This window comes from Panthera tigris, chromosome C1, assembly GCF_018350195.1.
Source record: "Panthera tigris isolate Pti1 chromosome C1, P.tigris_Pti1_mat1.1, whole genome shotgun sequence".
NCBI lineage: Eukaryota > Metazoa > Chordata > Mammalia > Carnivora > Felidae > Panthera > Panthera tigris.
Window position 1 is genome coordinate 4,279,431 of NC_056667.1, and position 24,578 is coordinate 4,304,008.

General features: G+C 48.2%; 1 protein-coding gene across 1 annotated transcript; it reads right to left on the reverse strand.

The window, feature by feature from the left end:
• Positions 1-5,265: 5,265 nt before the first annotated feature.
• On the reverse strand, positions 5,266-24,536 carry NOL9 (nucleolar protein 9). The gene is made up of 12 exons (XM_042996069.1): positions 24,171-24,536; positions 22,340-22,559; positions 20,199-20,326; positions 17,045-17,180; positions 16,826-16,922; positions 16,175-16,272; positions 11,210-11,371; positions 10,712-11,009; positions 9,361-9,472; positions 7,910-8,087; positions 6,272-6,405; positions 5,266-5,584 (listed from the first exon to the last, which is right to left on the reverse strand). Exons 1-12 carry the CDS (start codon positions 24,525-24,527, stop codon positions 5,435-5,437), a joined length of 2,070 nt encoding a protein of 689 aa, XP_042852003.1. The 5' UTR covers positions 24,528-24,536; the 3' UTR covers positions 5,266-5,434.
• Between the last annotated feature and the right edge of the window lie 42 nt (positions 24,537-24,578).

Here is a 24,578-nt window from a genome sequence, read left to right on the forward strand (position 1 = left end):
CAGACCATTCTAGCAGTGGGGACACAACTGTAATGCACAAAACGTGGCAGTTTGGAGGGTCTTGGAGCACATTTACCCCCCACCTTCCATCTCGCACAGAGGAAGCTGGATAACCATCCGTCACCGTTGGCCCTTCTGAGGCAACTTGTCAGTTCTGCCACAAGAGCAATTTTTTTTTTCATGTTTACTTATTTTTGAGAAAGAGAGAGAGAGCGAGTGAGCAAGGGAGGGGCAGAGAGAGATGAGAGAATCCCAACCAGGCTCTACACTGTCAGCGCAGAGCCAGATGCGGGGCTCGAACTCACAAACCGTGAGATCATGACCTGAGCCAAAACCAAGAGTCTGGACACTTAACCGACTGAGGTATCCAGGAGCCCCACTACTAATTTTTTTTTAATGTTTGTTTATTTTTGAGAGAGACATAGTGTGATCAGGGGAGGGGCAGAAAGAGAGAGAGAGAGAGGGAGGCACAGAATCCGAAGCAGGCTCCAGGCTCTGAGCTGTCAGCACAGAGCCAGACGGGGGTCTCGAACCCACGAACCAGGAGATCATGACCTGAGCCAAAGTCGGATGCTTGACCGACTGAGCCACCCAGGCGCCCTGCCAGGAGTTGGATGGCTGAGACAGAAAGCCTCCCCTTCCCGCCTTCTCAGAAGACAGGACGTTACCTGCAGCCATAAATCAAAGCTGGCGGCTAAAACTGGCTGGACAACCCCCGCCTTCCATGTTCTCAGTTCATCATCTCACCAATTAACAAGGACAGAAGTGCCCAGCCCCGAGAGCTTCTTCCAGGGCTCAGACTAATTCCGCAAGCGTGGGGTGGTGGCCCCTCTGAGACCCGGAAAGCCTCAAAGCCTCCTCTTCTTGCTCTGGGTCGTCAACCCTCGTTGGACAAAGAGGCAGAAAACACCACTTCCTGGGCGGAGGCTGAGCCAGAACCCACGTTCTGGCAGGACTGGATTCACACTTGCCCTCTGGTGGCACCTTGCCTGGCCCTCGTGTCAGACACATGCGCGCGCTCACACACACACACACACACACACACGTCTCTGCCCACCTAGACCCAACACCAGAGGGCTTCTCCCAGACTCGGCCCCAGGCTGAATCTGTCCAACTGAATCGTCTGCACAGAAAACCAGAGCTTTCAGCCCCGCCAACCTGCTTCGCCTTGGACGCAGGCCCCCTGGGTGCTGCGTATTTGATGGTATGGACTTTGTGGCCATGGTTCACACCGGCTCCTTGCTGGTTTTCTCCCTTCCCATTCCCAAGTACGCATCTGCTCCCTGGAAAAGGGCTCTCGCGGTGCCGGCTGCCTCGCCGGGTGCCTTCCCTCCTTTCCTGGAAAGCAACTCCACGAAGACCCTCATCTCGCAATCCCAACAGCCAGCAGCTGGCCGGCCTCCTTGAGAGGAAATTCTCAGTTTGGTGGCCTCTCCCCGCCCGACAGACGTTCACAGCCCACCTTCCAAAGCCTCGGGAAAACCCACACCACGGTCGGCTGAGCACCACAGTGGCATCAGGGCCCGTCGCCATGGCAACCCTTGGCTTCCCAGCCCAACACATTGTCTGCCGGCTCAGCTCTATCTGCTGACTCCCAAGACTTTGCTTCCTCAGCTCCCGGCATTCCCAGATCGGACCTGCCACCCCTCACCTCCAAGTGGGTCTTGGTGACTGCCCGCAGCTACCCCCTGCCCCACTTTCCCAGGCAAAGCCTCTCTGAAAAGGACTCCTTCCCCCTTACAGCAGTTGGCTCCCTGGTTCGGGCTCCGCTGGTCGGCCCAGGCTCCTCCCCTCCGCCAGGCCAGTGTGGGGACAGCGAGGACACAGTTGGGAGTTGCTGGGCTCGCATCACTGCGCTCAGGCACAGACCCCAGGCTGGTTTTCCTCTTTTCGAACCTCTCCGGCAGCAACACACTCTCGGAGATGGGGCGGAAAGGACATAGCGTTTTCTCTTAACTTACATCCTCGGGCCCAAACAAAACTTAAACTCCCACTGCGCTCAATATTGTGCTGGAAAAGGGCACCGGGATCTGCTAGGATTTCCTGTCTTCCCTGCTCTGGCATCCAGATCCCACGTCCCAATGCTTTATTCTCCCCAGTGTTCATCACAACGTCTCCTGCGTTCAAATAACTCCCTGGAGTAAAATGGTCTATCTGTGCATACGTAATAAAAGTACACAATTAAACTCATGTTCTCAAAAATCTTTAATGATACAGAAGTTCACGTGTTAACCGAAAAGAGCTGCATAGAAAACCATACATATGGCAGGAACCCAATTCTGTAGAACACACGTGCCGTTTAGAAAAACACCAGACGAGACAGTGATCACCCACGTGGTGTGGCTAAAGCCACGTTCCACACGTGTGACGTGTTCATACAACTTGAAAAGCAGTTCAGCGGAAGTCTATGAAGAACTTCTAGGAACGGGACTCAGTGGAGGGTATGGAACCCACGTCCCTGGTTGTGACAACAGTATACTTGGCTAGAAAGGGAAGACAGCTGTGGATTTAAACATTTAGTTTCTTCGACCCAGTGTGACCGTAAGGAACACGATCTTGGTCCCTGTCTACACTGCCCCGCCACGTATAGACAAGTCTCATGCATCCCACGCACAGGCACCCGAGGGAACAGCCACCAACCCGTCTCAGAAGTAAACAGGCTGAGGTCAAATATCTCTTGCAAAGTTCCTTGGCTGGCCCGTGGCCCCTTGGGATTCCAACTCAGCTCGGACATCAAAGCCTGCCGCCTTACCCACTATACGGCCACATCGAAGCCTAAGGAAGGAAGCTAGCAATCGGACAATTAAAAACAAAAAAAATCACCGTCTGGCACAACGGAAGGAACCTGCTCCCGTGTCCTCTGGTGCTCACGCGGCTGGGCAGAAACCCGAGTCCGGCAGGTAAGCAGCCACCTGTCACAGGGGTCCCAGCAGAGGGCTGGGCTCCGTCCACCCAGCCCAGGGCCCCCCACCCCCGCAGGCCTCTTCCAGACCGATTTCGCAAACATTCAAGGCACCTGAAGGGCCAGCTCAACTGGCCCTCTCCCCTTTCTCAGACCTCGTTTCCATGGCCGGCTCTGGGGAGGTGGGGGGGGGGGGGTGTCACCGCTTCCGCCCCCAGGCCTAACAGAGGAGAGCTGGGAGCTGAACTTTGTTTACAAAATAAAACCCCAGGATCCAAGAATCTTGTTATCTATTTTCACATCTATCTTTCCTGTAGAGGAATCTCATTAAAACAACCGCAAAAGGAGCAACTAGGGGTTTCAAGTTCTGAGTCACATTATTTCTTTTTCTTAAATAAGCATGGAATCACACACACACACACACACACACACACACACACACACACACACACACACGGAGTTTGTGTTGAGAATAACTCTAGTATAGAACTTCCTACCATACTGCTGACACTGACAAAGGGACTGACATCCGGGGCGGATGGCACCACTGCCAGTCTGAGCAGGCCCACTGAGCTGGCCAGAGAGCCAAGTCCCCAGGGTCTCAGCCTCCAGAATGTCCCAGGCAGGTTCCTGGGCCCGTGCTAGCCCGATGGCCATCTGACCGGTGGCTGGCAGCTCCCTCTAGCGGCAACGCTTGCTTACGTCACTCGTGGACAGCCCTGAAGAGCAGAAGGGAAATCGGGCCAAAGGCAGGCCTAGATGGAATGAAAACTCAAGTGCCAGGGCCCCACTTTCCTTCCTCTGGACACCTGCTGCCAATGACCTACAGTGGGGACCACCGTGAAGACACAAGGAAGTAGGGAAGGAGGCAGAAAGCTGATGATGGCAGATTGTTAAAATTCTTGGCAAGGCCAAGATAGAAAAACACACACAAGGTAAATTTAGAATCAAATGAGAGGCAACTAAGTTAGACCTTAAACAGTCTAGGGAATCAAAACCAATCCTGGAGGGTGGCAGAGTTCCAGTGAGAATGTGTGAGTGCGGGTCTCCGAGATGCGAGGGGCCACCAGGATGGTGATAACCGATGAATACAGATGAACACAGATGTTAAAACTCACATCGGAACGACCAGCCTTCCACCCGAGCCGTAGGAAGCTGGAATTCACAAGACTAGTTTGAAATGCTACCTCCATCAGATTCTCACTGATCTAAGTGCACAAATGACATGATCCCACCTGACACCCTTGTTTACTGAAACCACTTCCAACCCTGGGGGACCAGGAACTGGGATAACCAGGAAGAAGGCAAAGGATGGATTCCCATCATCTTCCCCAAAGCCATCTGGGAGAACGGCGTCATCGCCGGCCTCCAGTGCCCCTAGGAGAAAGTGCTCGTGACACAGAACTGTCCGTCCTTATATACGAGTTCAGGTCCAGCTGTCAAAGGCAAGATGGGGCTTCCCACAAGTGCCCTGTCCGTCCTTCCAACAGCCTGGTGTGCAGCTCTGTGCACAGTGGGTCTTCAACCTCAGATGAGAAGTCAATTAGGACAGACAGAGTTGTAAAGAGGCCACAGGAAAGGTTTCCTGGATTTCAAAGCAACTTTTTCAGCTTACAGTCATCAGATAAAACAAAACAAAAAAAAAAACCCAAAATACAAAGGGTTTTTGAGTCCAAACTTTGTTAACTACTAAGCCTTGATTAAATTGAGCAGACCAAACATGATCTTTTAACACCGGACACACCAGGCCACAGGAATGGAAGAGAACGTGAACAGCACCAAATGACGGGATGAGAACGACCGCCTGGCCCTGACCGTCCACAAGTGGAGCCCACTGCTGGACCTCCTGCCCGCCTGCCATCGCTGCTCGAGGACGAGGGGAGCCCCCACATCCTGTTATGCTCGCGACCCCGCTGGCCGGCCTTCCTTCCTCTTTGGTAGATTTCTGTGGCCCCAGTTTCCCTATTTTTATTCAGATTCCCAAAACCAGGACGTTAAAGAGTTTTTTGAGGCATCAACTGTGTTCTTTCTGTTCTAATGATGTTCAAACTTTTTCCTGTTGCTTTAACCCTTTAGAAAATAAAAAAGTACGATGAACCATACAGTACACTAGGGCAGAACTCTAGATCACGTAGCTTGGAAAAGAGTTAAATTTAGAGGTGCCTGGGTGGCTCAGTTGGTTGGGTGTCTGACTCTGGCTCAGGTCACGACCTTAAGGTTTGTGAGTTCGAGCCCCAGATCAGGCTCTGTGCTGACAGCTGGGAGCCTGGAGCCTGCTTCAGGTTCTGTGCCTTCCTCTCTCTCTGCCCCTCCCCAGCTCACGCTCTGTCTCTGTCTCAAAAATAAATAAGAAAAACATAAGGAAAAAAAAAAAGAGTTAAATTTACTCTCAACAGATCCACGAGTTACCCAGGGAGCTCGCTTGCTGCGTCACTGCGCAACTCCCGCCATCGCCGTCAGTCTGACGTCAGGCTGCAGACCGAGACGAGTTTTCTGGTAGAAAAGCTCCTGCCCCTATGGACCACATCAGTATCAGTTTATTTTTCGATAGAGCTTAGGTTTCGGGTGTACTTTCTCTTCACGTGTCTCCTCGGTTTCTCTTGCTCCAATTTTCTCTGATGCTCCAGGAAGTTTAGAATTATAATCTGTTGTGACGTAAGGTATTGTCCCTTCAAGCCCACGCTGAAACAGAAACAAACACAAGGAGGATGAGGGAAAGTCCCAAGTCCTGCCAGTCAGAGTTTGTAGTGTTTCTTTCCTTCCCCAGAAAATACTGTTAAAAGTGAGAGTCTGAGAAAGGCCCTCACACTCCTAAGGCCTCTGGTCCCCCTCCCCCCAGACAGCTCACTTGATGCAACTGGCCCAGTCACAAAGGTCACTGCCTTCTTTCTGTCCAATTCAACTCCACAAACACATTAACTGAGAGTAAGTGGGCGTGGGTGTGTTTCTCTCTCACACAAGTTAGGACAAGCAGCTAGGAGGGGTGGGACGTCCATGGCCTCCCCAGGCCGCCAGAAGGCCTTGCAGTCTGGCTTTCAGGCCACCACACAGATGTCCTTGGCCAACATGACCTTCCCATCAATGTGCCCAAAGACTGTCCTCAGGACGGGGTAACCCTGGAGAGATCACCTCTGCTCTCTTTTCCCACAAGCTACTCCTGGGATGATGGCTCTACCACTGGACCCCTGACCACAAATGGCGGCAATTCATGGTCTTGGACCTCTGAGGCCACCCTGACACTCTATCTGCCTCATCCAGCTTCTACAACCAAGTGTGAGTTTCCCACACAATAACGTGTTCCCATGACTCTCTTCGCCATGGACACGACCAGCGACTTTCAGGGCTGCCCCTGGGAGTGTGAGTGCTCACCTGGCTCTTGAAGACACACTGCGGAATGGAAATGGCTCCGACCAATAGGCAATTCACATTTCTTAGCTCTTCTGGGGGCACAGGAGTGAGGATGTGGTACAGCCGCTTCTCCATGTCGATCCCTCTACAAATTCCTTGAAGACACACAAAACACTAAGCTATCCTTTCTGGAAAATATTAAATCTCCCTACCACTGAGAATCAAAGAATGGCTTTTAAAATAAGAATTTCAGGGGGGCCCGGGTGGCTCAATCGGTTGAGCATCCGACCTCAGGTCACGATCTCACGGTTCGTGGGTTCGAGCCCCGTGTCGGGCTCTGTGCTGACAGCTCAGAACCTGGATCTTGCTTCAGATTCTGTGTCTCCCTCTCTCTGCCCCTCCCCCGCTCATGTTCTGTCTCTCCCTCAAAAATAAATAAACATTAAAAAAAAATTTTTTCATAAAAAAAATAAAACTAATTTCCATTTCGACTGTGTTTTGCTTTGAAAATACAAAGTTCCAAGAGACGGGAGTATCTGACGACTCTTAGTCCCCTTCTCCTTGTTTAGCTGTGAGGAACCAAAGTGGTCCATATGCCAGAGTCCCGGACTGTCTTCAATAAGGCGCGCACAGACCAGAGGGAGAAAAGCCACCATGAGGAACAGACAGATGACACAATCTTTCCCCATCACCAATTCCTCCTTCAGGGTCGGTACCAGGTGACACAGTTTCTGAGGAAACACTTCTGCGAAGTAGCAGTATATGAAGCAAAAATTTGTAATTATTTAAGGGTTTTGCTAATTTTGGGCTACATAAGTCAAGCACCCTTCTAGAATCATACCCTGACATTTACTGACCTCAGTGAGCCAGGGGGACAATCACATGAGGTAGGCCTGGAGAAGGAGGAAGGGCCCCGAAGCAGTACGAGGCCAATGGTCCTGGGCCCATGTGATGGGGACCACCAGGGTGTGACATGATCATGTCTGTCCTCAGACCACCCGACCGTGAACTCCGGCACGGAAACGGTGGCCCAGACTCTTGGCAGAGTAAGAAGAAATGAGACGGACGGAGGAATCTGACGTCCCTGGGAAACGAGCTACCAAAACCTGCTAGCGGGCTGAATGTGGTGAACAGAGGTGGACCCAGGGCAGGTGGACCCAGGGCAGGGTGAATCTTCCAAGGATTCTTCACAGGCTGGGAACAGGAGAGGATGCCGGGTGGAGGGGTTCTGGGGAGAACATTAGGACCTCAGTCATGGACCTAGGACTCAGATGCCAGTGAGATACCCAAGTGAAGACACACACTGCTAACGTGGGCTTGGAACTCAGACACGCAGTCAGGCTACAGAGATCCAGTGAGATCAGCCTAAAGGTAGATCTAGGGTCCCAGCATGGGGACAGGTGGCCTAGGGAAAATGTGTCAAGTGAGAAGAAGGTCATGACCGGGCCCTCAAGAATCCTAGATGTAGAGCTGGCAGGAGAAGCAGAGAAAATGCTGCTTCCTTCCTGCCCACCAGCCCCCAGGCCCACTGTATAGAAGCCAGAGACACTCTCTGACCACTCCAGCTGGGAGACTGATACAAGGTCAAGACCAGCCATCTACAGGCGGAGAAGGGGATCAATTTCAGTTGATATACAGACATGGTTTACTCTCACTCACCAAATCCCAAACAATCACAGATTGGAGTCTGGGCGAGCAGGATTGGTCCATTTGCGTACCCTCTAACATCATCTAGGATCTTGCAGAGACCAACCCAGCTGGCATTCACAGCATACAATATATGGGTAGGAGCGACGTCAGCATGAGTAATTCGGAGAGCAACTGCATTGAAAGGGACCTGGAAAATAAATGTGCATCTCCCTCAATTAGTTCAACTGGAAAGATTACTTTTAATTTTTAAAAGTTGACTAACCAGCTATCTAAAGTTACGTTGGCCAGAGCCACCTGGGTGGCTCAGTCGGTTGAGCATCTGACTTTGGCTCAGGTCATGATCTTGCGGTTCGTGAGTTCAAGTCTCACATCAGGCTCGCTGCTGTCAGCACAGAGCCCGCTTTGGATCCTCTGTCCGCCCTCTCTCTGTCTCTCCCTTCTCTTACTTTCTCAAAAATAAATATTAGAAAGAAAGAAAGAAAGAAAGAAAGAAAGAAAGAAAGAAAGAAAGAAAGAAAGAAAGAAAGAAAGAAAGAAAGAGGAAAAGAAAGGAAAAGAAAAGAGGTAGGGAGAGAGATTAGTAAATTAGTTATGTTGGCCAAAGTGCTTACCAAAAAGTATCTAAACAGAATGGAAACACTAACAAACATTGGCTAAATATTTAACACAGAGAAATTCAAAAGAAGTTCTTTGCCAGCCAACACTTGCTAGACACCTAAACTGATGTCTAGAACTTTCTTGTCTGAACAGACACACAAGACTCAAGCAAGTCTCCAGATAACCTGAATGGGGTGAAGTCTAGGGGGATTCCAAGACGCAAATGCAAGCGGGGTGAGCCTCCCCTTCTGACCACTGTGAAGACTCACTGCTTCCACATGACCGTCTTGGGAGGTCTGGCCCAGCCTCTGTTTTACGCCTAAGATACCAAAACACGCAGCTCAAAAGTAGAAATGCAGAGCTGGGCTCCCCAGCGCCACCTCTGGGATGAGGCAGAACGTTCTTTTTTTTTTTTTTTTTTTTAATGTTTATTCTTGAGAGAGAGAGAGCGAGCGAGCACAAGTGTGTGCAGGGGAGAGGCAGAGAGACAGAGAGAGAATATCCCAAGCAGGCTCTGTACTGTCAGTGCAGAGCCTGATGAAGGGCTCGAACTCATGAACCTTGAGATCATGACCTGAGTCAAAATCAAGAGTCACTTAAATGACTGAGCCACCCAGGCACCCCCAGGAAGAACGTTCTTAACCAGCACGAAGCACAGTCATGCCCAACACAAGGCAGCAGCTAAGAGCGTGGACTCTCAAGCTAGAGCTTTCAACCTCCCATCTGTAAAGTGAGGCAGTTACAGAAGCCACAGAACAGGGCTGTTCTGGGGGTAAGAGGCCAGAAGAACACCCGGCTCACAGGAAGCCATACAAGTGTTGGCTAAGTAAACAAAGACAATTCCTCATACAAGTTCAGGTTACCTGATAGGGTGTCAGACCATGTAAAGGATAAAGTGGTTTTGGCACCGGGGGCTGCAGCTGGCCGAGGTAACCCAGTACCGCCAGATCACGAAGAACTTTGTTATGCGACTCTCTGAAAAGTAAATCAGAACGAAGTAGAGATTTAACCTTACACATCCACCTCCCGCTCAGAAACACAGTACGTTGGTCATTACGCAGATTATACATACACGAGCACACACTCCCACCTTGACATCGGCACACCCTGCCTTTCTGTAAACCCACTGGAAAAACATGATGCCTAAAGACTCGCCTTTAAATAAAGGCTCTTGGCAACCAGAGCTGGAGGCCGCTTCTGGCTATGGGTCTTCCTCAACCTATGATGTGGTTTCATCCTCATACACCCACCGGAAGCTGAAAATATGGAAGGATGAAAACGCCTTTAAGACACCTCGCACACTGGGGCGACTGAGGGGCTCAGTCAGTTGAGCGTCTGACTTGGCTCAGGTCATGATCTCAGGATTCATGGGTCCAAGCTCCGCATCGGACTCTGTACTGACAGGTCAGACCCCAGAGCCTGCTTCGGATTCTGTGTCTCCCTACCTTTCTGCCCCTCCCCTGCTTGTACTGTCTCTCTCAAAAATAAATAAATAAACTTTAAAAAAAAGAAAAATTAAAAAAAGTTTTTTAAAATTTTTAAATGTTTATTTTTGAGAGAAGGAGAAACAGAGCACGAGTAGGGGAGGGGCAGAGAGAGAGGGAGACACAGAATCTGAGCAGGTTCCAGGCTCCGAGCTGTCAGCACAGAGCCCGACGCGGGGCTTGAACCCACGAACCGTGAGATCATGACCTGAGCCGAAGTTGGACACTTAACCGACTGAGCCGCCCAGGCGCCCCTAAAATTTTTTTTGGAAATCAAACCATCTTAAATCAGGGACTGTCTGTATTTCCATTGGGAAAATAATGGCTCAGAAAATAGCCGATTCTCCTTCGTAAACATGTAGCAGTGGCAGAGATTTGAACATTTGTAGAGAAATTCTTCCCTTTTTTAAATTTTTTTTTTTTTCAACGTTTTTTTTTTTTTTAATTTTTTATTTTTGGGACAGAGAGAGACAGAGCATGAACGGGGGAGGGGCAGAGAGAGAGGGAGACACAGAATCGGAAACAGGCTCCAGGCTCCGAGCCATCAGCCCAGAGCCTGACGCGGGGCTCGAACTCACGGACCGCGAGATCGTGACCTGGCTGAAGTCGGACGCTTAACCGACTGCGCCACCCAGGCGCCCCGAGAAATTCTTCCCTTTAAGGAAATGAGAGCAGAGAGGCTTATTACACTGAAGAGAACTCTATCCTCCATCCACGGTGGCTGACTCACCTATTTCTTGGCGTTTTTCTAAATGCAAAGTCTGACTGGACGCAAATCAGCTTATGTCCAGTGAACACAACGGGACTCTCCTTTTCTTCATCGGCAAATTCCAAACTCTCTGTAAACTCCGCCAGCTGGAAACCTCTGTTCCGGATTCTGGACTTGCTCTTTGTGTACAGGCCGTCCATGTCGTCTACATAGTCAGGAGTGAGGTTTGGCATGTACTTACTCCGCCCGGAACTGAACTGGACCACGTGGCTGGGAGACAGCAGCCGGATGAGATCGATGAGAAGCAGAAGCCCCTTGTCTGTGAGGAAGGTGACACGAGCAGTTAGCACACTAAAATGCAAGGACACGTTTCTACGAGAAAACGGAACATCTGTCTGTGACACAGAAAGATCAGTAAGAACGATTTCCTAAGAATGGGGCTTCAACGTTACGGCCTGAAGCCAAAAGCTTACTCGTACCGCCCACCCTTTGCCGCGAGATGCGCCTCCGCAGGCTCACCTGACACCCAGCCCATCGTGTTGACGATGAGAGGGGCCTCTCTCTTGTAGGAGCTGAACACGTACTGTATTATCTCAATATAATTCTCATAGTTGTTTTTACAAGAAGGTTTCCCATAATATACCATTTTCTGCGGTGTCCTCTGGTGAGTAAAAGGTGGTCCTAGGAAGATAAAGGTGAGAGTTTGCAGGACTATTTAAAAAGAGGCGAGGGCTCCGTGTCGGCCATTGCCAGTGACAAAGATTCGCAAGAAGTCAAAGATTATCCTACCACTAGGAATAGCTGTATCTCGTTTTCAGAATATTCTAAGCTTTCAGGGCGTCTGGGGGGCTCAGTCATTAAGGTCATGATCTCAGGGTTAGTGAGTTCAAGTCCTACATCAGGTGAACACGAGCCCCACTTCTCTTTCTCTCCCTCTCTGCCCCTCGCTCACTTGTGCCTTCTCTCTTAAAAGAAAGAAAAACAAAAACTTAGCTTTAAATTTAATACAAAGACATCTTCATGTTCTTTTAATGTTTATTTTTGAGAGAGACAGAGACAGAGTGGAAGTGGGGGAGGGGCAGAAAGAGAGGGAGACCCAGAATCCGAAGCAGGCTCCAGGCTCCCAGCTGTCAGCACAGAGCCCGACAGGGGCTCGAACTCACGAACTGCGAGATCATGACCTGAGCTGAAGTTGGATACTTACCCAAAGGAGCCACCCAGGCACACCCCCTCATTGTCACATATAATTAATCCCAATTCTTATTATGTCCTAATATGGCCATTCGTTTACTGAGCACCGACAAGACACTGATGCTCAGTGAGCCAAGTCAGTATCTTTCTAGATACTCAGGATACACGTGTGAACAAAACCATGTCCCCATCCTCGGACAAGTAAGCAGCAATCACTCACTAGCATGCAGCACTTCCTATGCCCCATGTATTTCACAAGTAGTCTCTAATTTTCATAAAAATCCTATGACGTAGGTAGTATTACTACGCCCATTTTTCTAGAGGAGGACACAGATTAATTGACCAAGGTCATACAGCTAGTAGATACCAACTGCGCTTGAACTCAGGTGATTCAGCTCCAGAGAAAACGTTCCTTTCTTCTTTTTTTTTTTAATGTTTATTTATTTATTTTTTGAGAAAGAGGGAGAGGGAGAGGAAGAGGGAGAACGTGAATGGGGGACGGGCAGAGATAGAGAGAAGACAGAGAAACCCAACAAGTCTCCGTGCTGTCAACACAGCCCCACACAGGGCTCGAACCTATGAACTGCGAGATCATGACCTGAGCTGAAATCAAGAGTTGGACGCTTGCTTAACCAACTGAGCCACCCAGGTGCCCCCAGAGCAAACATTCCTAACTGTAGCACCAGTCCGTCAAAACTGACCTACTTCCCTTATCTGGCTGGTGACCAGGACCACATGGCACCACGGTCAGCAGGGTGAGGGCCATGGTTAATGTGGTTGGTGCCAGGCCACCTGGGACAGGGCTGGCAAGGCTCCCCTCAAAGGTGGAGTAAGGGGACTTGGGGCAGCCCACAGCTGAGGAAGTGGCCTGCACAGCAGAGGGATTGAACAAATACAAAGAGACTGAGTAAATATGCAAATACACTGACAACAATCACAGCCAGAGTTGTTATCATCAGATATGGAACTTATAAATACGGGAGGAGGAAGGCTAACTAGAATAAACCCAGGGTATCAGACCAGAATCAGAATGACTGCAGTAAACTTGTGGCTCTTAATAAATAGAAAATATGTACACAGAAGCATAAACGTAGTGTATATGTATGTACGAATACGTATGCACATAATATACATGTATGGGTTTAAACGTGCATGTATTTCCTAGCTCTGTCCACCGAGGGGATCTACAAGCAGTGACACCCCAGAAGAAGTAACAAATAATACACCTAGTTACAGACAGAGTGGAAAACCCTGGCAAACACTTATCTTAACCAAATGATCAGAGGCAACCTCTCTGGTGACAGGGCCAACTGACAGCTTGCTGAAATGATGCACTGAGAACACAGCACCACATGTCAATCAAGCCATGAGGGGCACTCGACAGGTACTCTTCCAAATTGCCAAGGTCATGGACGATAAGGAAAGCTGGAGGAACTGCTCCAGACCGAGGACTAAAGATTTGCAAATATACGCTGGGCCGGGGCAGGCAGCTGGATGATGGACGAGGGACAGTATTCCACCAGTTCAGCTGCTCTGATTTGGTGGCTGCATTAGGATTATATAGCGGAGTGTCCTTGTTTGGGGAAACACCTACTGAAATATTAAGGGGTAAAAAAGAAAAGTAAATGCACTGGGGAAAACATAAAAGAAACAAAGGAACAATGAAACCAGCTAAAGAGCAAAGTCCAAACAATTAGTTTTGATAAAACTGTAAAAGCAACGTGAATGCTCTACTTATTCTCATTGTCAAAAAGTCTGTTAAATCTAGAACATATCCAGCAACCTGATATATCATCTGCTTCTCTTAAAAGTCAACTAAACAGGGATGCCTGGCTGGCTCAGTCAATAGAGCGTGAAACTCTTGATCTCAGGGTTACCAGTTCAAACCCCACATGGGGTACAGAGATTACTTTAAAACTCAAGTCTTAAACCTGTTAAAAGTCAACTAAACAGGGGTGCCTGGGTGTCTCAGTCAGTTAAGCGTCTGACTTTTGATTTCAGCTCAGGTCATGATCTCAAAGTTCATGGGATCAAGCTCCATGCTGGGCTCCATGCTTGGAGACTGCTTGGGATTCTCTCTCTCTCTCTGCCTCCTCCCCTGCTCATGTGCATGCTCTCTCTCTCTCTCTCAAAATAAATAAACTTAAAAAAATTTTTTAAATAAATAAATAAAATTTAAAAGTCAACCAAACAAAAATCACACAACTATCTTGACAGACACAGAAAAAGCACTTGACAAAAACCTAACGCCCTTTCATGACAACAAACATTCCACACGCTAGAAAAAGAAGGCAGCTTCTTCACCCTGGAGAAGGAACGCAACTGACAATGAAAACCCACAGCTGACAGCATGGACAGCATGGTGAAGCGCATTCCCTCTAAGATGAGGAATAAGAAATGTTTCCTCCTATTCAACACTGTACTGGAGGTCCTAGCCTTTTCTTAGACAGGAAAAAGGAATTGAAGGCATCCAAACTGGAAGGAAGACGTAAAACTATTTCTATCCGCAGATGACGATCTTCTATCTAGAAAATCCAGGGGCGCCTGGGTGGCTTGGTCGGTTAAGCGTCCCAACTTCGGCTCAGCTCATGGTCTCACGGTCTGTGAGTTCGAGCCCCGCGTCGGGCTCTGTGCTGACAGCTCAGAGCCTGGAGCCTGTTTCGGATTCTGTGTCTCCCTCTCTCTCTGCCCCTCCCCTGTTCATGCTCTGTCTCTCTCTGTCTCAAAAATAAATAAACGTTAAAAAAAAAAAAAGAAAATCCAAAGAAATCCGTAGGAAACCTACTGGAGGTAATACGGGAATTCAGCAAAGTTGCAGGGTACGTGGTCAACACACAAAAATCACATGTGTTTCAATATACCAGTAGTGAAGAATCTGGAAAGGAAATTAGGAGAGCAATTCCACTTACAGTATTAGCTAGAAGAATCCAATCCTTAGGAACAAATCTAACCAAGGAAGTGAAAGACTTCCACACTGAAAATCACAAAATTTTGCTGAAAGAAATTAAAGAGCTAAAAAACTGGAAAGGCACCCTGTGTTCGTAAGAAGACTGATCATTGGGGCCTCTGGGTGGCTCAGTCGGTTAAGCGTCTGACTTTGGCTCAGGTCATAATCTCACAGTTGGTAGGTCTGAGCCCCGTGTTGGGCTTTGCACCGACAGCTCAGAGCCTGGAGCCTGCTTCGGATTCTGTGTCTCCCTTCCTCTCTGCCCCTTCCCCACTTATATTCTTTCCACCCCGCCCCAAATAAATGAATAAATCTTTTAAAATCAGCAAAAAGAAAAAAAAAAATTATGCTTAGTGAAAAAAACAGTCACCCAAGGACAGATATTGTTAAGGTCTCGCCTACAGGAGGGGCTTGGAGCAGGTGAACTCACAGGGACAGAAAGCAAAATAGAGGTCACCAGGAGCAGGAAGGAGGACAGGTGCTATTTAACAGGGACAGCATCTCAGTTTGGGATGACGAAAAAATTTTGGATGTAGGTGGTGATGGCTACGTAACACTGTGAACGTACTTAATGTCACTGAACTGTATGCTTATCAGTGGTTAAAACAGTAAATAGTATCACATTTTGTATATTTTACCATTAAAAAAAAGCAACATGGGATTCTGGGTTGGATTCTGGACCATAAAAAGGATGTTAGTAGGATAACTGATGGATTTTGATTAAAATCTGTAGTTAACAGTACTGTGTCAATGTAATTTCTAGGTTTAAATCATTATATATGGTTACATAAAATGTAAATACTATAGGAAGGTATGTTTCTGATTTACACACAACAAAGTGGGTATTGGTTCCATTTACCAAAATGGAACCCTAGAAAATTACCATAGTTTTGTTTTTTGGAAGCTAGGAGAACCGTTATAAGAAGACCGGGAGTTTGGGTGGAAGGGGGAATATTCACTTTTACACTTTCTTTTTTCATATTTATACTTTTCATTTTTTTAGTTTTTTCTATCATTATGTTTGAGTTTTATAAAACCAAGACATTTAAGAAATATACAACACACTTTCTCGCTAATATAAACAAACATTAAAAAAAGGTGGCGGGGGGGGGAGGCTGGGTGGCTCAGTCGGTGAAGCATCCTACGTTAGCTCAGGTCATTATCTCATAGCTCGTGAGTTCAAGCCCTTTGTTGGGTTCGTGCCGACAGCTCAAAGCCTGGAGCCTGCTTCAGATTCTGTGTCTCCCTCTCTCTCTGCCCCTCCCCTGTTTGTGTTCAGTCTCTCTCTCAATTATAAATAAACATTAAAAAAGAAAAAAAAAAAAAAAGAAACGTGTAATACATACCTAGAATTGGTTCTGTAATATTAAGTAAGGAAATGCAACCTGGAGGCGTAAATTCTGTCTGTCCCAGATCACATTCCAAATAGTCAACACAGGAAATACTGAAAATTTGAAAGGAAGAAAGAAAACCTTAGCTAGCTTTACTATGTCAAATGAATACATAAGATCTCACAGATTTTATGCAACACACAGGCATAATCCACCCTTTTATAGTCTTTTAGGTTGGATGCTCCAAACATGACAATCAACGAAAAGAAAATGTGCAGGCACGGTCATAGTGTCCACTCACAATATGGATACAACTTGGTACTACCTAAAATTTTACTTTCGAAATACAACGGAATTTCCCCTACTCTGAACCTCTGGGTATGGACAAATACAGAATCTAAGACAGGCGGCCCCTCTTGCCCCCTCGCTGATAAGCGAGGTCAGTCACTGTCTCGCTCCCAAACACAGCAGAACAGAGACAGTCATTGCTCAGCTGAGCGGCTTTGCACAGACTTATAGACAATCTCTACTTAGATGTCAAGATGTATTCCTGTCTAGTTTCTTAAGTCAAAAGTCCTATTTCATGCCCCAAATCTAATAACGTGTCTAAACAAAAAAAAATTAAGAAACAAAAAATAAAAACAAAAAAAAAACCCCCACTCTTACCTATTTAGCAACTGGTTAATCAGGTATCTATTAAACGTTGACTTTCCAACGTCCTGAGAGCCACAAACCAGAATGACAGGGCAGCCGTCTACTTCTTCTGGAGGCAAAAGAAACATTGACGCCTAGGATTAGCCACCTTCTTTAGGGCTCTAATCGCAAATCATAACCCTCTGAGGCTCTGGTGGACGAACACTCCGTTTATCACTACGCGCCACTCACCACAGGACACAGTGACCAGCTCTTCCATGGCAGACAGGGCACTCTCAGTTAAACGAAGGCCGTTCTTCTTCTTCTCTCTTTTGATGCCAACAGACCTCAGGGCTAAATGTTCAGAGTTAATCTGGAAGGTTGGGCTCTGAAATTAACAATGTAAGCTTTAAGAAAAGATGAACACAGTGCACGTTTCGTCGTCTAGGTCTAGGCTAGTAAACCTCAAACAGTTGTGAGCTACAAAAGACAAACCTGGTCCCTCCTTTCTCTCACGCCCAAAGCCAACTCTTCCGTAATGCTCGTCAGCTGTCCCTGCAGTCACCCCTACCTGTCCTCCTAGCTCACACATACTTCCAGGCTGCCGTCACCTCTGCAGGAGGACCCCCAGGAAAGGAAAACCTGTGCAAATATAAAAGTGATTGCCCCAAGAACAATTCAACAGAAGACCACAGCTGTCCAACAGGTTGGTGATTTAGAGTAACATCAAGGCAGTCTCCAAAAACATAAAGTAAAAAGACAAAGAACATGCACAGAGCTGAGAGCACGCGGAAGACAGGCCCGCTAACCCACTGGCGCTCCAGCGGAAGTAACAGGAAACCACGGAAGCAACCCACAGCATCAAGAGCAGACCCTCGCGGACGCAGGTGGGGTTCGGAGGGAATAAGGCCTCTGGGGTGAAGGTGAAGAAGATCAAGGAAGAGCCCCCCATGCATGATCATATCCTCGTGCAATTCATCACCCCCAAGATAAAGACATCGTAGAAGGCACGAGAATCGGTCTGGTGTGTGACTTCCTATCAGCAACTCTGAATTCTAGAGAACAATGGAGCAAGGCCTTCAAGGTTTTGAGGAAAAGACTCTATACTCTGCTCAACTATCAGTCACGGAGAGTAAAATAAGAATAACTCCTGGGGAGAAAAAAAAAAAAGAACATCTTATGAGATCATATAAAGTTCACCATCTGCCGGATATGAAGAAATAAGGCTAGAATGTAGTAACACACATTGGGGGAGGAAAGTTACCCAAGAAAGAGCATAAGGAATATAAACGGCGGTGGTGAAGTCCCAGAAAAAAATAAATAAATAAAGTTAAAAATAAATGGAAAAAAAAAAATCAAGGCGTTTAGAATCTTCGCTTACAAGAAGCAAATCTCAGTAACACGGGGCCTCCACCTCCTCCTCCATGGTCCTCAACAAGCTACTGGCTTCTGCGCTAGATTAAACTGATGCAACCACAACAGTGCATTCACTGTCCTGACCCCATTTCATACCTTCTGTCACTCAAACCTCCAACACCTACTTACTAGCTCTGCTCCCACTCAGTGATGATGATCCTGATCTGCTTCCTGGAGCAAAACGAACCACTCAGAAGAGAACTTCCACTTGGCGGCCCCCCCCCACCCCCACACCCCCGCAGCCCATCCCGCCATTTCCTCCGGCTACTCCTACTCTAGGTCAGCTGCCTGTGCTCCCAAGGCCACTGCCCCAGGCCTGCAGACACCAGAACCAGAAGCCTTCCTTCGGGACGCCTCACTTCGAGTGTCCTCACCTCTCTCTGCTGCATCCTCGGCACCCTCCCCGCTCTAGATCATTCGCACCTGCTGTGTCCAAACCTGTTGGGGTTTTTTCATCCATCTGAACAAAAAACAAAACTCTGACCACACTCCTCCAAATACTGTGTCATTTCTCTCCTTCCCCGTACCGCTTAACTCTACAAAGGCAAAATCTCTTACTATTAAACCTAAGAGTTGCTCTCTGCCCAGGCTCCCGACCTTATTCCAATCAGTCTGCCCCACCCGCCCCAGCGGTCTACTGCGGACACGCTAGTCCAGACCACACGCCTACACGCAAGCTCCCTTCTCAGGCCTCACCTACCATCAGCATCTGCCACAACTGCCCACGTCCAGCTCCTCTGAACACCTCTTGACCACACCCTGGTTTTTCTCTACCATCAGTGACCACTCTGTCTCAGCCTCTGCTGTTCCCTCATCCACACCTCTTCTGGTCTCAGCGCCTAAGGGCTCAGACTTTGAACCTCTCTACCTCTCTGTATCCACTCCCTTGGTGTTATTATCCCATCTCACGGCCCAGAGACCATTCTGCTGAAAGCTCCCAACTCCAGAATCACGCATGCAACTGGCCACTTGACATCTCCAATGGTCTAACAGGCACCTCAAAGCTAACATCTCAATCTGCAACTCCTACACCACCCCCACGTCAGTAACTCCACGCACCCGGGCGGGTAGGCTAACAAGCTTGAGCTTGATGTCATCCCTGATTCTTCCCCATGCCTCACATCCAGTCAGCCTGATAAAAATCCTGCAGGTTAGGCTCAATTTATGGCTCATGGGAAACAATTACAGAAACAGAGCCTGACTGTTAAGAAATTAAGAACGTGACCAGCAAAACTTCGGAGACGACAGAGACATGACAGAAAGTATAAGTGCACCAACGTACATGCACAGAGAAAAATTTATTTACTGTCTCAAGTGAATGAATTAAGATAAAAAGATAACCATCCGGAGGTGCCTGGGTGGCTCAGTCGGTTAAGCTTCCAACTTCAGCTCAGGTCACGATCTCATGGTTCGTGAGTCTGAGCCCTACGTCGGGCTCTGTGCTGACAGCTCGGAGCCTGGATCCTGCTTCGGAGTCTGTCTCTCTCTCTGTCTCTGCCACCCCTCCCCGCACGTGCTCTGTCTCCCTCTCTTTCTCTCTCTCTCTCCACCCCCTCAAAAATAATCATTTAAAAAGAAAAAAAAAAAAAAAAAAGAAAACCATTTGAAAAATTCCAAAAGTCGGGGCACCTGGCTGGCTCAGTCGGTAAAGCATGCAACTCCTGACCCTCAGGTTCTGTGTTTGAGCCCCACGTTGAGAGGGAGGTTAAAACAAAACTTCGAAAAAATAAATAACAACTCCAAAAGGCATTTAACCACTTACAATATGAAAGAACAGCTTTCGCTGGGGAACAACACGGGGAAGGGGAGACATTTCTCATGACAGACCGTTCTACACACACCTTTTCACCATATACACGTATGACATTTTGCACAACCCGCAGCACAGCACAACAGCCACGCTGCTCTCTAATCTCGCATCCTACAATCATCTGATAGGACTGCTCTGGTGAAACTAACGAGCACAACTCTGAATGAAAACTGGTCGCACCTCTTGTACAAAGACGTAAGATAAACCCGGGTGGCTGACTAAGAAGTTTACGGTGGAGGTTCTCAGCTGTTCCAACATCACAATGGAACACAGAGGAGAAAAATTCTTCATCAACCAGCATCTGTCATCTGCAAAAAGAAAAATTAAGTACCTTAGAAATAGTAACTCCAGGGGTGCCTGGGGGGCTCAGCGGGTTAAGCGACTGGCTCTCGATTTTAGCTCAGGTCACGATCTCATGGTTCAGTTCATGGGATCGAGCCCTGAGTTGGGACTCTGCGCTGACAGCACAGACCCTGCTTGGGATTCTGACTCCTTCTCTCTGTGCCTTTCCTCTGTGCATGCAGGCATGCACTCTCTCTCTCTCCCAAAAATAAACAAACATTAGGAAAAAAAAAAAAAAAAAAAAAAGATGGGAATGCAAACTGGTGTAGCCACTCTGGAAAACAATATGGAGGTTCCTCAAAAAATTAAAAACAGAACGACTCAAGGGCCCAGCAACCGCACTACTAGGTATCTATCCAAGGGATACAGGTATGGTGTTTCGAAGGGGCACGTGCACCCCAATATTTATAGCAGCACTATCAACAATAGCCAAAGTATGGAAAGAACCCAAATGTCCATCGATGGATGAATGGATAAAGAAGACGTGGTATATTGGGGTGCCTGGTGGCTTTGTGGGTTAAGCGTTCGACTTTGACTCAGGTCATGGTCTCGCGGTTGGTGAGTTCAAACCCCGTATCATCAGGCTTTGTGCTGACAGCTCAGAGCCTGGAGCATGGTTCAGATTCTGTGTCTCGTCTCTCTGCCCCTCTACCACTCATGCTTGCACGTGCTCTCTCTCTCTCTCTCTCAAAAATAAATTTTAAAAAATTAAAAAAAAAAAGGAAGATGTGGTATATATATATATATATACAATGGGATATTACTCGGCAGTCAAAAAGAATGAAATCTTGTCATTTGCAACTACGTGGATGGAACTGGAGGGTATTATGCTAAGCGAAATTAGTCGGTCAGAGAAAGACAAACATCATATGACTTTACTCATATGAAGGCTTTAAAATACAAAACAGATGAACGTAAGGGAAGGGAAGCAAAAAGAATATAAAAACAGGAAGGGATCAAAACATAAGAGACTCTTAAATATGGAGAACAAACAGAGGGTTACTGGAGGGGTGGTGGGAGGGGGGATGGGCTAAATGGGTAAGGGGCACTAAGGAATCTACTCCTGAAATCACTGTTGCACTATATGCTAACTAACTTGGATGAAAATTTTAAAAATAAATTAAAAGAAATAAATAAAAATAATAAAAGAAAAAGAAAAGAAAAGAAAAGAAAGAAAAAGAAAAAAAATAGTAACTTCGTTAAATTCTACACTGTTTAGGACCACCCTCTCCTCAGCTGAATTGTCAACTTTTTGAGAGCAGTAATTATGTTAAGGGCCTTCTTCAAGAAACCATACTGCATAATAAGAACACACCTGGATGGAGAGAGAAGTCAATCCAGGATTGCTTTGGCCACACTCTAGCTGTGTGGCCTTGGGTAACTTTTCTCATCTGAAAAATGGTGAAAATAAGTTTCACTCACAGGACCCATGTGAAGGTTTAAATAGACACAGAAAAGTGTACAATATCTAGGCAATAGGAAGCATCTAAAAATATTAGCCTTGGGGACACCTGGGTGTCGCAGTTGGTTAAGCGTTTAGGTCCAGGTCATGATCTCACAGTTTTGTGGGTTTGAGCCCCATGCTGGGCTCTGGGCCAGCAATGTGGAGCCTGCTTGGGATTCTCTCTCTTTCCCTCTCTCTCTGCCCCTCCCGCACTTGTGCTGTCTCTCAAAATAAACAAAAGTAAAAACAAAAATACGAATATCACTGGGGGCGCATGGATGGCTCAGTTGGTTGGGAGTCTGACTTCAGCTCAGGTCATGATCTCATGCTTCATGGGTTTGAGCTCCGCGTCGGGCTCTGTGCTGATGACTCAGAGCCTGGAGCCTGCTTCCGATTCTGTGTCTCCCTCTCTTTCTGCCCCTCCCCGCCTGCGCTCTGTCTCTCTCTCAAAAATAAACATTACAAAAAGATAAAAATAATAACACTAGCCTTATTATAGTATACCCTCAGTAAATTATCCATTTATTTTCCTTACCCCGGTTAAGATGAGATCTGAGCAAAGCTCGGGCTTCCCTTTTCACCTCCTTCTTGCTTTTCTCAGGCACAGAGTAATGAACTGCGTTGATAGTAAGGCGAGAATGAGTGTAGGTAGAGAAGACATCTTGGGCAGGGTGGCCTTGGCTGATGGTATAACCTAACACCTGCACCTGGCCATAGAGGCACGTCACACGACAGATCCCGCTAAAAGTAAAACCCTACAAGGAAAGGGGGGGTGGGCAAAAAAGAAATAACATGACAAATCCTGTTACTAATGACTGAAAAAAATTTTTTTAATTAATTAATTAATTTTGAGAGCATACTCATAAGAGCATGAGCAGGGGAAGAGTATAGAGAGAGGGAGAGAGAATCCCAAGCAGGCTCTACCCTGTCAGTGCTGAGCCCCACGCAGGGCTTGATCCCATTAACCGTGAGGTTATGACCTGAGCCTAAATCAAGAGTTGGACGCTGAACTGACTGAGCCATCCAGGTGTCCCCATGACTGAAATTTTCAAAACTTTTTTTTTTTAACTAAACTCTATGCTGAACATGGGCCTCAAACTGATGACCCTGAGACCAAGAGTAGCATGCACCACCCACTGAGGAAGGCATCCCCTTCCTCTTAAAAAAAAAAAAAAAATGTGTTGGGGCACCTGGGTGGCTCAGTTGGTTAAGCATCAGACTTCAGCTCAGGTCATGATCTCACGGTTTGTAAATGCAAGCTCCGCGTCGGGCTCTGTGCTGACAGCTCAGAGCCTGGAGCCTGTTTCGGATTTTGGGTCTCCCTCTCTCTGCCCCTTCCCTACGCACGGGCTCTCTCTCTCAAAAATAAACATTAAAAAAATTTTTGAAAAACATAAAAAATAAAAAATATGTCTAGAGGTGCCTGGGTGTCTCAGTTGGTTTCAGCCTCTGACTCTTGATTTTGGGTCAGGTCATGATCTCACAATTCGGGAGCTCGAGCCCGGCATCAGGCTCTACTTCGTGTAGAGCCTGCTTGGGTTGGGATTCTCTCTCTTTCTACCTCTGACCCTCTCCCCTGCTCGTGCTCACTCACTCTCTCCAAAATAAAATAAAATTCTAAACTCTTAGTTGCTATTCACATAACAAGTAACTTCTAAGTAACAACACGTTGTACTAGGTGGCCATCGGGTACTGATTATCCTTAACCTAATTTCATATCCCACCACAGCTACAGAGATGGCTGGTGTATACAGACACATGAAAAACAAGCGGGTCCCATGAACTGGGCTCTGCAGCTGTCACAGACCTCTCTCTACCAAGGCCCACTGCCTGCCAAGTTTCTCCCGTTCCTGGGCTTTCACATCCCCCCGACACTGCAGGAAGACCTCCCACACCAGCATCCAAGTGAAGAGCCCAGGTCCTGAAATTAAGCTGCCTGGGTTTGAGTCTTAGCTCTGCCCCTACTCTACGCCTTTCAGCAAGTTACCCAAACTATACCTCAGTTTCTTCGTCCGTAAACATTTACGGAAATGAAGGTAATGACTCCATAGAGCTGAGAGTATTAAAAGGGTTCACAAACCTAAAACACTTAGAACGTAGAGCCCGGCCTCTCTAAGCACCCCGAAAACGTGAGCTGGTCCTACTATTTCCTGCTATTAAATTCCCTTCGGCTCTCAAAGCCTAGAGCTCCACAACAGGTTCCTAGTCACCCCCTGCTCAGCACCGCCGCCAGGAGGAACGCTCTCGACCCGGGGCCGCAGAGCCCGCACGGTCTTCTCCCAGCCCGCGAGTCCCGGAGCTGCTCCCCATTCCCCCCCCCCCCCCCGATCGCGGCCCGCCAGCCTCCCCCCACCGGCGCGACCCACCTGGTCCCGCGGCAGCAGCAGCAAGGCGCGGCCCGGGCCGGCCGGCCGCACCGGCGGGATGGGGAGGGTCGTGGGGCAACTCGGGGCGGGGGCCGCGGCCGGGGCCGGGCTGGGGGCCGCGGTCTTGGGCCTCCGGGCGGCCGAGCGCGACACCAGGCAGCCGCTCTCCCGCCAGTCCGCGCCGGCCGCCTGGGCTTGTAGCAGCCGCCGCCGCAGGCGCCTCCGGCCGCACCAGCGCAGGGTCCCGAGCCGGCGGCGGGGCCGGCGGCTGAGGACGAGCTGGGGCCGAGCCTTGCGGGCCCGCAGCCACGTGGAGCGGGAAGGACCCCGCTTGAGAAGCAACTGGGCGTCCGCCATGTTGGCCACGGGCGCCTGCCGCGCGAGAATCTCCCGAGATCCGGTCGCTCC